The 15,919-nt window shown below is 39.0% G+C and overlaps 1 protein-coding gene, 1 long non-coding RNA gene and 1 pseudogene across 2 annotated transcripts in view; 1 reads left to right on the top strand and 2 right to left on the bottom strand.

Annotated features, from left to right (window-relative positions):
• The window catches only part of LOC149978360 (uncharacterized), a 441,331-nt gene that overhangs the window by 161,094 nt on the left and 264,318 nt on the right, over window positions 1-15,919 (top strand). The window lies entirely within an intron of this gene.
• Window positions 315-7,272, bottom strand: rpb7 (DNA-directed RNA polymerase II 19 kDa polypeptide). Its single transcript, NM_001165229.3, is given in 8 exon segments — window positions 315-569; window positions 845-878; window positions 2,531-2,602; window positions 2,733-2,798; window positions 2,896-2,946; window positions 3,871-4,030; window positions 4,272-4,381; window positions 7,135-7,272. Coding segments are annotated over 8 exon segments (519 nt in total). The 5' UTR covers window positions 7,147-7,272; the 3' UTR covers window positions 315-555.
• LOC118938731 (5'-3' exonuclease PLD3-like) lies at window positions 7,776-14,120 on the bottom strand (annotated as a pseudogene).

The following is a 15,919-nucleotide window of genomic DNA, read 5'->3' on the forward strand; positions in this document are numbered from 1 at the left end:
AGCCTCACCCATTTGATGTAGAATTGCATTATGGGCCCAAAACTCAATTTACACAAAGTGGGGACGATTTTGCGTTACAACAGTAAAATGTAATGTATTTTTCGAAGTTGGTTTCAAAGAATTTCCATTGATTGAATGTGATGGATAGGTCTGTATCCCATTTGTTATTTGTGTGTATTTTAAAAAGCACAACGCATACGAAATGAAGCAGACCTCAATGCAAAACATATTTTGTAAAACATTCAATGAAGACAAGGTCAACATTACCAAAAAAATAAACATTTATTTCCAGTTCAAGTTGTAGAAATACAATAAACAACAGCAACTGGAAGGGCAACTCAGACGATACAGCAACATAACCACCTGCTTATCAACAGGCTCTGTGTGGTTTCAACAGTATGTATTCATACGGTGTCCCCACTTAGTACAGGATTTGTAGCAATACCACATTATCAACCTAGAAAAATATTTGTACTGACAGTACTGTATTGTCGAGGCATTTACATAAAATATGAGGGATGTATGTTGATACGTCAGCATAGCACTGCAGGGACATCAGCTGACAAGACCTGAGAAGAGAAAGAGAGAAAAAAAATGATTTGCAGATCAATTCAATCTTTAAAAAAAATTAAAAATAACAGTGCATGTCAGAGGAAAAACCAAGCCATGAGGTCAAACAAATTGTTCGTAGAGCTCCGAGACAGGATTCTGTCGAGGCACCGAGCTGGGGAAGGGTACCAAAAAAAAATGAAATGTGGCCTCTTTCATTCATAAATGGAAGAAGTTTGTAACCACCAAGACTCTTCCTAGAAAAAGAAGACTAATAAAAGGGAAAACAACATACCCAGGTAATCGTCCATGAGGGATCCAATAGCGAACTGAAAAAGAGGAACGCAAATATTCAACATTGCAACTTACAGGGCTCTTTACGGAGATGAATGAGACTATGGAAATATTTCCTACTTTAGATAGTGCGCGGTGGCTTGCAATCTGTGAGGATATACTGGGCCTTCAGAAAGTATTCAGACACCTTGACTTTTTCACATTTTGTTACGTTACAGCCTTATTCTATGATTGATTACATTGATGAGGGGGAAAAAAACAAATCTACACACAATACCTTATAATGGTGAAGCAAAAACAGTTTTTTAAAACTCTTGCTAATTTATAAAAAATAAAAAACAGGATATCACATTAAAATAAATTATTCAGACCCTTTACTCAGGACTTTATTGAAGCACCTTTAGCAGCAATTACAGCCTTGAGTCTTCTTGGGTATGATGCTAAAAGCTTGGGAAACCTGTACTTGGGTAGTTTCTCCCATTCTTCTCTGCAGATCCTCTCAAGCTCTGTCAGGTTGGATGGGGAGCGTTGCTGCACAGCTATTTACAGGTGTCTCCAGAGATGTTCGCTCGGGTTCAAGTCCGGGCTCTGGCTGGGCCACTCAAGGACATTCAGAGATGTGTCCCAAAGCCACCCATGCATTGTCTTAGCTGTGTGCTTAGGGTCGTTGTTCTGGAGCAGGTTTTCATCAAGGATCTCTGTACTTTGCTCCGTTCATCTTTCCTTTGATCCTGACTAGTCTCTCAGTCTCCTAATCTCCTGAAAAACATCTCCACAACGCTTCACTGTAGGGATGGTGCCAGGTTTCCTCCAGACGTGACGCTTGGCATTCAGGCCAATCTTGGTTTCATCAGACCAGAGAATCTTTTGGCAAACTCCAAGCGTGCTGTCATGTGTCTTTTACTGAGGAGTGGCTTCTATCTGGCCACTCTACAATAAAGGCCTGACTGGTGGAGTGCTGCAGAGATGGTTGTCCTTCTGGAAGGTTCTCCCATCTCCACAGAGGAACTCTAGAGCTCTGTCAGAGTGAGCATCGGGTTCTTGGTCACCTCCCTGACCAAGGCCCTTCTCCCCCCGATTGCTCCGTTTGGCCGGGTGCTCAGCTCTAGGAAGAGTCTTGGTGGTTACAAACTTCTTCCATTTATGAATGAAAGAGGCCACTTTCATTTTTTGGTACCCTTCCCCAGCTCGGTGCCTCGACAGAATCCTGTCTCGGAGCTCTACGAACAATTTGTTTGACCTCATGGCTTGGTTTTTCGGCTGACATGCACTGTCAACTGTGGGACCTTATATAGACAGGTGTGTGCCTTTCCAAAACATGTCCAATCAATTGTATTTACCAGAAGTGGACTCCAATCAAGTTGTAGAAACTTTTCAAGGATGATCATTGAAAACAAGATGCATCCGAGCTCAATTTTGAGTCTCATAGGGCAAAGGGTCTGAATACTTCTGTTTTTTTATTTTTAATAAATTAGTAAACATTTCTAAAAACCTGTTTTCGCTTTGTTATTATAGGGTATTGTGTGTAGATTGATGATTTTTAAAAAATGTATTTAATCCATTTTAGAATAAGGCTGTAACGTAATAAAATGTAGAAAAGGTCAAGGGGTCTGAATACTTTCTGAATCCATTGTATAGGTCTGTCAGGTAGCATCCTTAGTTGACGGGGATTTGACAGCATACTCACAATGTCGTTTTTATCCACTCTTGTTCCCACGATCTTTAACCGAATCTCATCATCCTGTTGGATTACAATGTCCTAATGTGGAGAAGACAAAATCCTTAATAAGAAGACATGTAATCCAAGAGTTGTGTTTACTAAACATTCAGTTAGTAAAATGACAACCAAACCACCACTATTTAGAAAAAGAACAAGTTTTAGATCTCACCTCATCAGTGGTCTTATAACAGGGAGGATTTGAGTTGGGGTCAAACTCCATCTCTGAGGGAATGGACTGCAGAAACAGTAAGTAACCACATTGACATTTATTAAAGAGTTCCTGATGAAAAACCATTCAACAACTAAAAGGAGACATTTCCATGTGGACCTACGTGACGAGAGATGAAACAGGACATGGGGCCGATCTCTGTGAACAGTCCAACCTGAAAAGAACAGGACATCTTAAATTATTTTAAATTTCACCATGAAAACAATATGATCTATTATTGTCAATCCTTATTTCAGATGGTAATGAGATCAAAGGAGATTTGGTTGTGTCCCAAATTGCACCCTATTGACTCTGGTCACAAGTAGTGCACTACCCTATTGACTCTGGTCAAAAGTAGTGCACTACCCTATTGACTCTGGTCAAAAGTAGTGCACTATAAAGGGAATAGGGTGTTATTGTTCCACACAGTCTGAAGCGCTAAACCCCTTTTGCATAATGCTACTGATGGTTAAACTGTCCCATTGTTTCAGAGTGATCCACTTCAAATATCAACTTATGGACGCTCAAGACGATCTATACCCCATCCTTTCCGTCATGGCAGACGCACAGAAATATGTCTACATCTCAGTCATAGACTATCTTCCAACGTCCCAGGTCACTGAGCCACTCAGGTGACTGTCAGTCAGCACTCCATGTTTTCAGGGCGACCTCTCAGATAGTTTTCATATACAATATTTATTATTGAAATTTTTTACATTTGTACATAATCTTTTGTACCTAGAACAATGAATTTGGCCCACGGATTATTTTATTTGGCCCCCCCAAAAAAATCATTAATTGTTGGGGATAAAAGACTATAAAAACACCAGCAAATTAGCTCGGATTTAAATGTTGGAAATATATTCCAAAGTATTCCCATGCATAGTAGAGAGATATGTGATTGTATAGAAATGGTAGCAAGGTTTGAAATAATGTTTTAGTCAAATATTATATGTTTGGGATTCAAAACGATCAATTTGCAGGCAATTAATTATTTGTAATATTTCTTAAATCGTCCAGCGGCTGAATCTAGTTGATGACCCCTGACATAAGGGAATAGATTTCCATTTGGGAGGGAGCCCTTGTTTTGTTTCCTTACTTTGTTGACCTGGGTAACCACGGCATCTACCACCTCGCCTTTGAATGGACGGAAGACAATAGCCTTGTACTTGACAGGGTAAAGCACAAATCCCCTGCCTGGTTGGATGACACCTGCACCAATGTTGTCAATGGTGGTCACCGCAATGACGAATCCATATCTGAAACAGAGAATTACCGAGTCAATAACTGAACAAGCATATCAACGTGTTACTGGTCAAAACAACCAACCCAGTGTTGTGGAAGTGTGCAAACTGTAAAGACAATTTGTGGTCTCTTGTCTACATTGAAATGTAGCCTGAAGTCCAAACTGGATATGACTTTGTTTCACTACACTGAGCAATACTGAGTGTGGGTTCCAGGTTAATGACAGGGAAGCTTCCCTGGCTCAATACTACTCACTTTCCTGTGCATGTTCCCTCCACTTCTGTGAAGAGCTTTTGTTTCACAGTGTTCAGGAGATTGGGACCAAAGTACCGAGGGTGGAGCAGGATCTCATGCTCCAGGGAAATCTGTGAATGATTATATATATAGTAACAGTCAAAAGTTTATAAACACAACTAATCATTCAATAGTTTTCTTTATTTTTACTATTTTATACATTGTAGAATAATAGTGAAGACAAAACTATGCAATAACACATATGGAATCATGTAGCAACCAAGTAAGTGTTACACAAACCAAAATATATTTTTGATTTTAGATTCTTCAAAGTAGCCACCTTTTGCCTTGATGACAGCTTTGAACACTCTTGGCATTCTCTCAACCAGCGTCATGAGGAATGCTTTTCCAACAGTCTTGAAGGAGTTCCCACATATGCTGAGCACTTTTTGGCTGCTTTTTCTTCACTCTGCGGTCCAACTCATCCCAAACCATCTCAACTGGGTTGAGGTCGGGTGATTGTGGCGGCTAGGTCATCTGATGCAGCACTCCATCACTCTCCTTCTTGGCCAAATAGCCCATTCACAGCCTGGAGGTGTGTGTTGGGTCATTGTCCTGTTGAAAAACAAATAATAGTCCCACTAAGCTCAAACCAGATGGGATGGCGTATAGCTGCAGAATGCTGTGGTAATCAGCTGGTTGTGTGCCTTGAATTCTAAATAAAACACTGACAGTTTCACCAGCAAAGCACCCCCACACCATCACACCTCCTCCTCCATGCTTCAAAGTGGGAACCACACATGCAGAGATCATCCATTCACCTTCTCTGTGTCTCACAAAGACACAGAGGTTGGAACCAAAAATCTCTAATTTGGACTCATCAGACCAAAGGACAGATTTCCACTGGTCTAATATTCATTGCTTGTGTTTCTTGGCCCAAGCAGGTCTCTTCTTCTTATTGGTGTCCTTTAGTAGTGGTTTCTTTCCAGCCATTCGACCATGAAGGCCTGATTCACGCGGTCTCCTCTTAACAGTTGATGTTGAGATGTGTCTGTTACTTGAACTCTGTGAAGCATTTAACTCTAATGAATTTATCCTCGGCAGCAGAGGTAACTCTGGGCCTTTCTTTCCTGTGGTGGTCCTCATGAGAGCCAGTTTCATCAAAGCGCTTGATGGTTTTTGCGACTGCACTTGAAGAAACTTCCAAAGTTATTGAAATTTTTACTGTTTGACTGACCTTCATTTCTTGAAGTAATGATGGACTGTCGTTTCTCTTTGCTTATTTGAGCTGTTCTTGCCATAATATGGACTTGGTCTTTTACTAAAAAAGTTATAAATTTTACTACCTTATCACAATACAACTGATTGGCTCTAACGCATTAAGGAAAAAATTCCACAAATGACATTTTAACAAGGCACACCTGTTAATTGAAATGCATTCCAGGTGACTACCTCATGAAGCTGGTTGAGAGAATGTCAAGAGTGTGCAAAACTGTCATCAAGGAAAAGGGTGGTTACTTTGAAGAATAAAAAAAACAAAAATATATTTTATTTGGTTTAACACCGATTTGGTTACTACATGACTCCATATGTGTTATTTCATAGTTTTGATGTCTTCACTATATTCGACAATGTATAAAATAGTCAAAATAACAAAAAACCCTTGAATGAGTAGGTGTCCAAACTTGATAGGTACTGTATATATAGTTAGTGTACAGTTTGTTTTTACAGTGGGTAACTTAGTACTGAACAAGTCATACTGTTTATAGCTAAGAATGACAGCAGTTACTTTCATTGAGTCTAAAGGTGTTTTCACATATAGTCCTCTTTAAAGTGAACTCTGGGGTAAAAAAAAAAAAAAAAAGCTAAAGAACTGAGGGATCTTTGTATTCACACTGCCCTTGCATTTGAATGAGGACTCAACACTTTTGCCAGTTCACTTCACCTATTTTGTGGACAGAGTCCTCTTTGCTTTCACATTGCTATGTTAAGAAAGGAACCAATATCTTTTTCCAACATTCACTCTGGGTTTTTACAAAGTGCAGGACAAGCCATTCAATCAGAATGTGTTATCCGACTGCTACCATTAGATATCCTTCTAATCGGAAGATACTGTTAACATGTACATTTGATGGCTAACAAAATAAATAGTAGGATAATAACTGCAGAATAAATAATAATGTAATTGAAAATTGTACACCCAAGGTAGGCTGCTGCCCCTTTAAAAACGAGAATATATTTTGTACCCAATGTTGCGATTCTCACCAAATATATTGTCTTCTCACACTATTAGAATAGCGTATGAAGCTCTCAGCCTATTGATCACATATTGCAAACAAAAACAAATTTAACTACAAATTTCCCCTGCACATCATCTCTCTTTTGTGACTCCAGTGTGAGGAATCATGGCAGGGGTTAACGGTGTTGTTGAAGTAGTCTAGTGTGTGTTGCGGGAATAATGACAAGCGAACATTGGGGAGCTTTAAATTCACGTTATCCTAAAAACGGGAACCGGACCGCGTAATTCAAGCGAATTGAACTCAGATCACCTCTCGAGATGGCCTCAATTCGGTTCGCTTCGGGGGGGCTCTTTGAAGGGGTCCGAGTTCCTTTGGTGTGTATCACACAGCACACACAAAAAACACATGGAGTTCACAAACATTGGCTGAAACGGTCCATGTGTGAAAACACCCTAAAGTAACATGTCGCTTTCTTAAACTATCATCGCCAGACATGTATCAAACAGTTAAATATGCTATTATGGAACGTTTAGGTTTTCATTTTGGTAATAGTTAACAGAGCAGTTAGCTAGCCAACCGACTAGCGATAGCATAGTTTGCCATGGGTGTTATCGTCACAAGATCATACAAATCGAACATCTTACATGATAAAACATGATTTCCCGCTGACGCCTACTTGATTGTAGCCAGCTGTTTAATTTATCAGCAAGTAATGGTTATCTTTTTCTGAATGATTATTTAAGTCCAGCGGCACATCACAGGAAGACGGTAATGTTTGACTTCTGGAAAAAGTTTTACTTCCGGAGCGTTAGATTCACAGCTTTTTGGTCCAATTATGATTCAAGACAAGGATTCGTGGGCTTAAAAATAAGGTTTGGTTTTAAAAAGAAGCAACAGATGACATAAGACAAAAATGCATCCGACATGACACTGACAGGCCATCAGACTTTTCCCATATAGACAACACATGCCTTGATTCACTGAGTCTCAGTCAGTCAAAGCAAAAGTAATTGATCAAAAACAGAACTTCAAGATTCATTCAATGTTGACACTTCCATTGAGAAGCAAAAAAGTTACAGAAAATAACTCAAGTAGAAAATATGTATACACCAATAAATTCAAATGTGTAACAGAACATAATTATGAAATGAGTAGTTGATTGTAAGAAATCAATGCAATGTAAGCGCTTGTGATAGGCAGCATGCTGAGGACCAGTGGAAGTATATGCCAAAACAATTATCTAAGACTAATATGGGAATATGTCCCAAATGGCACCCACCCTATTCCCTACATAGTGCACTATTTTCTCAGTTTAAAAAATAGTGTACTATATATGGAGTATGGTGCGATTTGGGACATACAGAATGGGTCATCACCATTAGCATCATCTACCACAGTGTTTGACATTGTCATTGGAAAGGGATTGGGGGTAATGAGATGTTCAGTCCCTTAAAGAAGACTTCCTGTAGCTGAGTCTGTTAACTCCTCTTGCTCTCTCTCTGCCACCACAGTACCAGTCTGGTTCACCACCAGCCCAACACCTGCAGTGTGGGTGAAATAATTCTCTGACCAGTTGGAGGTTCCTGTGACCACACAATACAAGATACAAGTTAGTGCATTGATATGGCAGGTCAACATTTATGTGTACATCAGAATGCAAAGTGATGTTTATATTGTAAAAAAAAAAACAGCAGACAGTTTTGAAGCAGAATCAAATCCATAAAAACTGACATTTTGTCCAATGAGTAGTGATTGTGATGTATATAGACGACTCGGTCTGTCACCATGTACTTGGCATTGTTCGCTCGAGATAATGATCTTCTTCTGCTCTGCTGTTGACGGCAAATCAAACAGTTTCTGTAGGACACATCATGGAAATAGTAAGGTACATTTCCAGGAAGTAAATTGTGTGCTCGCTTCAGCGGTCTACACATATTTTTATGGTTTAAAAAAAGCGGAGAAATGGAAACAGCAAACGTACCAAATTGATGTTGCAACCCAGGGGAGGTCTGTTGAGGACAGTCAGGGACTGTGGAAAGAGGAACAGAGTGTGACCAGCAGCTCACTAGTAGGTTGACCTCTACCCCTCTAGAACACGCTACTGCCCGTATGGATGAGTCAATCGCAGGCCAGAACCTAATACAGAAATGGACTTGATTGGTTAGATGTTTAAAACATATACACAACATACATCCAATAATTGTCCTCATGAAAAAAATATGATACACTATTACATACATTTAGAGAATCATTGAGGAGTGAATCTTAACTCTCACTTAAGTCAAATTTTCACTCAGACATTGATATCAATGGGAGAAGTGAAAATTTAACTCAAGTGGAAGTTAGGATTCACTCGAGTACTGACAGTCACCTGAGTGGCTCAGTGAACTGGGACAGTGGAATATAGTCCATGACTGAGATGGAGACATATTTATGGGCATCTGCGATGACAGTGAGGATGGTGGATAGATCATCTGAGCGTCCATATACTGATATCTGGGGTGGAGCGCTCTGAATCAATAGGAAAGTTTAACTATCAGTAGCATTATGCAAAATATGAGTGGAATGGGGTCCCAAAGGACACCATTTCCTCCCATAGGGCTCTGGTCCAAAGCAGTGCACTATGTAGGGAATGGGGTGCCAATTGGGACACAGAAAGCTAGAAGATCCAACTCACAGAAAGATGTACTTGTGCAGGGAGGGGGCAAAGTATCGGGCAGGGGGGGCGAGGGGGGGGGGGTAAAGGAACCATTTATCTGAGCACCAATGTTCCAGTACACCCCGAATATCCTTAACGCATCAGGTGAAGGACGTGGGAGTTTCCATGGAGGACTGCAGGCACAGGCAGCTGCAGTCCTCCATGGAAACTCCCACGTCCTTCACCTGAGATGAACAATCAATCCACCAATCAATGCATTGGAAGATATACGATAAGGAGATGCAGCTTCTATACAGCCTGGACTCCAACTGACATGCTGTTTCATCAGTTCCTACATGGCTCATCTTTTATACAGCCTGGACTCCAACTGACATGCTGTTTCATCAGTTCAGATGATGTTTTCTATAAAAACAAAATGACCCAGAGAGGAGGGTATTTTATATCAGTACTTTAGGAAATACCTGTGTGAGGGATCCATGTTGGCACTGCCCAGGTAGAGGTGTTTCTCTGATCCACGACCCACAGTTTGGTGTGGATGATACCTCTCGCCACTGACTGGAGATCCACCTCCCGTACCTCTGCACCTGAACACGGAAAGGAAGCAGGAGGCTAGAAACACATAACAAGCCATCTTAAAACATATATTGTTTGAAAGATATAGTATTTTAACACTGGTGTTTACACTTAGGCCATTTAGCAGACACCCTTATTCAGAGTGAATACAGTCATTATATTCAACTAAGGTAGGACAGACAACCACATATCACAGTCATTATATTCAACTAAGGTAGAACAGACAACCACATATCACAGTCATTATATTCAACTAAGGTAGAACAGACAACCACATATCACAGTCATTATATTCAACTAAGGTAGAATAGACAACCACATATCAGTCATTATATTCAACTAAGGTAGAATAGACAACCACATATCACAGTCATTATATTCAACTAAGGTAGAACAGACAACCACATATCACAGTCATTATATTCAACTAAGGTAGAATAGACAACCACATATCACAGTCATTATATTCAACTAAGGTAGAATAGACAACCACATATCACAGTCATTATATTCAACTAAGGTAGGACAGACAACCACATATCACAGTCATTATATTCAACTAAGGTAGAACAGACAACCACATATCACAGTCATTATATTCAACTAAGGTAGAATAGACAACCACATATCACAGTCATTATATTCAACTAAGGTAGAATAGACAACCACATATCACAGTCATTATATTCAACTAAGGTAGAATAGACAACCACATATCACAGTCATTATATTCAACTAAGGTAGCACAGACAACCACATATCACAGTCATTATATTCAACTAAGGTAGAATAGACAACCACATATCACAGTCATTATATTCAACTAAGGTAGGACAGACAACCACATATCACAGTCATTATATTCAACTAAGGTAGCACAGACAACCACATATCACAGTCATTATATTCAACTAAGGTAGAACAGACAACCACATATCACAGTCATTATATTCAACTAAGGTAGAATAGACAACCACATATCACAGTCATTATATTCAACTAAGGTAGAATAGACAACCACATATCACAGTCATTATATTCAACTAGGGTAGAATAGACAACCACATATCACAGTCATTATATTCAACTAAGGTAGAATAGACAACCACATATCACAGTCATTATATTCAACTAAGGTAGAACAGACAACCACATATCACAGTCATTATATTCAACTAAGGTAGAATAGACAACCACATATCACAGTCATTATATTCAACTAAGGTAGAATAGACAACCACATATCACAGTCATTATATTCAACTAAGGTAGAATAGACAACCACATATCACAGTCATTATATTCAACTAAGGTAGAATAGACAACCACATATCACAGTCATTATATTCAACTAGGGTAGAATAGACAACCACATATCACAGTCATTATATTCAACTAAGGTAGAATAGACAACCACATATCACAGTCATTATATTCAACTAAGGTAGGACAGACAACCACATATCACAGTCATTATATTCAACTAAGGTAGAATAGACAACCACATATCACAGTCATTATATTCAACTAAGGTAGAATAGACAACCACATATCACAGTCATTATATTCAACTAAGGTAGAATAGACAACCACATATCACAGTCATTATATTCAACTAAGGTAGAATAGACAACCACATATCACAGTCATTATATTCAACTAAGGTAGCACAGACAACCACATATCAGTCATTTGCAAGTCATTTACAGACTATGCATGCATAACCTGAAAAACAAATCCCATGAGAAGGCCAGAGGGTCCCGCTGTGGCAACAGTGAGAGATGTCCAGTGAGATGTGCACACGCATGCTGCATGTACCTGTTCTGGATCAAATCAGCCGCAGTAGCAGTCTGAGAATCATTAACAGCAATCTGAAGTTTCACTCCTTTTGCTTCAAGTTCCATCAGCTGCTTAATAAAGACCTGTTTTCCCTGTAAAAACAATCAAACACACATACAAGTCAAAGTGAGAATAATAAAATCTCCACACATCAAAATATAACTGATCCGTGCGAGAAAATAAAAATATGTACAAAAGAGCGTAACAGTAGAGCTATCCTAAACATCCCACTGGTACTCTTGGAATGGGGAAGTCACTTGAGATTTTGTTTAAGTTGTATATCATCATTATCATCACAACAGAAAGCACAAATTAATAGATTACAATGTTTTTCCTTTAAAAAAAAAAAATGGTAAACCCAAAAATGAGTTAAAAATCAACCCTTTTCTCCTCCTACCTGTAGGAGTCCCAGGTCAGTATTCTCCTACCTGTACAGCACTAGGCTCTGTGAGTCCCAGGTCAGTATTCTCCTACCTGTGCAGCACTAGGCTTTGTGAGTCCCAGGTCAGTGTCTCGGAGGGTGAAGTAGAAAGCAGCTATGTCCACAGAGCTGTTGGCGCTGATCAGTAGGTTAGTCCATGTAGCAGAGATGCTTTGCATGGATGAGGAATGCGGTGGATAAAATAGGCCTTCACGGATGCTCTCCACCAGGCTCACACTGATTAGAGAGAAGAACAAAACATTTAGCAATTAAATTCCAACTGTATTTGTAAACTGTATACAATTCAATTCAAACTGTATTTGTAAACTGTATACAATTAAATTCAAACTGTATTTGTAAATAGTATACAATTCAATTCAAACTGTATTTGTAAACTGTATACAATTCAATTCAAACTGTATTTGTAAATAGTATACAATTCAATTCAAACTGTATTTGTAAACAGTATACAATTCAATTCAAACTGTATTTGTAAACTGTATACAATTCAATTCAAACTGTATTTGTAAACTGTATACAATTCAATTCAAACTGTATTTGTAAACTGTATACAATTCAATTCAAACTGTATTTGTAAATAGTATACAATTCAATTCAAACTGTATTTGTAAACAGTATACAATTCAATTCAAACTGTATTTGTAAACAGTATACAATTCAATTCAAACTGTATTTGTAAACAGTATACAATTCAATTCAAACTGTATTTGTAAACTGTATACAATTCAATTCAAACTGTATTTGTAAACTGTATACAATTCAATTCAAACTGTATTTGTAAACTGTATATAATTAAATTCAAACTGTATTTGTAAACTGTATACAATTAAATTCAAACTGTATTTGTAAACATTCTAGAATTCAATTCAAACTGTATTTGTAAACTGTATACAATTCAATTCAAACTGTATTTGTAAACTGTATACAATTCAAACTGTATTTGTAAACTGTATACAATTAAATTCAAACTGTCACGTTCTGACCATCGTTCGTGTGTGTTTTCCTTGTTTTAGTGTTGGTCAGGACGTGAACTGGGTGGGCATTCTATGTTGGATGTCTTGTTTGTCTATTTCTATGTCCGGCCTGATATGGTTCTCAATCAGAGGCAGGTGTTAGTCATTGTCTCTGATTGGGAACCATATTTAGGTAGCCTGGGTTTCACTGTGTGTTTGTGGGTGATTGTCCTTAGTGTTAGTTTGCACCAGTTTAGGCTGTTTCGGTTTTCATTACGTTTATTATTTTGTAGTGTTTGTATTTAGATTCATGTTGCTATAGTCACAATAAACATGGATCGCAATCTACACGCCGCATTTTGGTCCGACTCTCCTTCTCACCAAGAAAACCGTTACACAAACTGTATTTGTAAACTGTATACAATTAAATTCAAACTGTATTTGTAAACTGTATACAATTAAATTCAAACTGTATTTGTAAACATTCTAGAATTCAATTCAAACTGTATTTGTAAACTGTATACAATTCAAACTGTATTTGTAAACTGTATACAATTAAATTCAAACTGTATTTGTAAACTGTATACAATTCAAACTGTATTTGTAAACTGTATACAATTAATTTTAAACGGTATTTGTAAACAGTATACAATTCAAACTGTATTTGTAAACTGTATACAATTCAATTCTATTAGAGCTACAGCACTGCTCCAGACACAAGCCCTTTTTTGCACTAATTACCTTGCACTGAGTCTGCACACACACTTTCATACTCACCACATTCGCTGTTGCCTCGTCACTTTACCCATACCTATAGGTACAGTTCATAGCTACCTCAACTACCCCTTACACCTATACATCAAGCAGAAGATCCCTGCCAAGTACATGGTGACAGACAGAGTCATCTATATACAGCGCAAAGTATTCAGTATCCGCATGTTGTTACCTTACAGCCTTATTCTAAAATGGTTTAAATCGTCCCCCCCCCCCCCCCCCCATCAATCTACACACAATAACCCATTTTGTTACATTACAGCCTTATTCTAAAATGGATTAAATTGTTAAAACCCCTTTTATTAAGACCTACAGACACTTCCAGGTGGGAGTCCCCAGACCGCTTTGTGGTGGCGTTCTCTTCTGACAGGGCTGGAGATCATCATCCATCATAACTTGTTTCTGAAACTCTTTTGCATCTTCCACTGTATCCTAGTGTAACAGTATAACTTTAGACCATCCCCTCGCCCATACCCGCGCGTGAACCAGGGACCCTCTGCACACATCAACAACAGTCACCCACGAAGCACCGTTACCCATCGCTCCACAAAAGCCACAACCCTTGCAGAGCAAGGGGAACTAACTACTACTTCAAGGTCTCAGAGAGAGTGAAAGCACCGATTGAAACGCTATTTAGCGCGCACCACCGCTAACTAGCAAGCTATTTCACATCCGTTACCTTCTTAGGGATAGCCCCCTTTTTTTCAATTTTCGCCTAAATTACATACCCAAATCTAACTACCTGTAGCTCAGGCCCTGAAGCAAGGATATGCATATTATTGGTACCATTTGAAAGGAAAAACGTTGAAGTTTGTGGAAATGTGAATTGAATTTAGGAGAATATAACACAATAGATCTGGGAGAAGAAAATACAAAGATAAAACCAACCGGTTTTTTTTCTACCACCAACTTTGAAATGCAAGAGAAAGGTCACAGTATCAGTCAAAAGTTTGGACACACCTACTCATTCAAGGGTTTTTCTTTATTTGTACTATTTTCTACATTGTAGAATAATAGTGAAGACATCAAAATGATGAAATAACACATATGGAATCATGTAGTAACCAAATCAAAATACATGTTATATTTGAGATTCTTCAAAGTGGCCACCCTTTAACTTTATGACAGCTTTGCACACTCTTGTTATTCTCTCAACCAGCTTCATGAGGAATGCTTTTCCCAACCGTCTTGAAGGAGTTCACACATATGCTAAGCACTTGTCGACTGCTTTTCCTTGACTCTGCGGTCCAACTCATCCCAAACCATCTCAACTTGGTTGAGGTTGGGTGATTGTGGTGGCCAGGTAAACTGATGCAGCACTCCATCACTCTCCTTCTTGTTCAAATAGGTGGAAATCTTTACTTTGGTCTGATGAGTCCAAATATGATAATTTTGGGTCCAACTGCCGTGTTTAGGCTGTCATTGTAAATAAGAATTTGTTCTTAACTGACTTGCCTTGTTAAATAAAGGTTACATTTTAAAAAATAAAAGTATTTTTGAGATGCAGAGTAGTTGAACGGATGATCTCTGCATGTGTGGTTCCCACCGTGAAGCATGGAGGAGGAGGTGTGATGGTGTGGGGGTGTTTTGCTGGTGACACTGTCCGTGATTTATGTAGAATTCAAGGCACACTTAACCAGCATGGCAACTACAGCATTCTGCAGCGATACGCCATCCCATCTGGTTTGCGCTTAGTGGGACTATCATTTTTATTCAACAGGACAATGACCCAACACACCTCCAGGCTGTGCAAGGGCTATTTGACTACGAAAGAGAGTGATGGGGTGTTACATCAGATGAGCTGGCCTCCACAATCACCTGACCTCAACTCAATTGAGATGGTTTCAAATCAAGTACTATTTGTCACATGCACCAAATACAACAGGTGTAGACCTGAGGCTACAGTATATACAGGGGGTTACCAATACAGAGTCAATGTGGAGGATATATACAGGGGGTACCGGTACAGAGTCAATGTGGAGGCTATATACAGGGGGTACCGGTACAGAGTCAATGTGCGGGGGCACCGGTTAGTCGAGGTAATTGAAGTAATAAAAAAATGTGGTTAGAGTAATTAAAGTGATGTATGCATTGATAACTGAGAGTGGCAGCAGCGTAAAGGGGGGGGGGGGGGGGGGCAATGCAAATAGTTTGGGTAGCCATTTGATTAGATGTTCAGTAGTCTTATG

This window comes from Oncorhynchus mykiss, chromosome 14 (genome assembly GCF_057628025.1).
Source record: "Oncorhynchus mykiss isolate SJ-2025 chromosome 14, ASM5762802v1, whole genome shotgun sequence".
NCBI classification, from domain to species: Eukaryota; Metazoa; Chordata; class Actinopteri; order Salmoniformes; family Salmonidae; genus Oncorhynchus; species Oncorhynchus mykiss.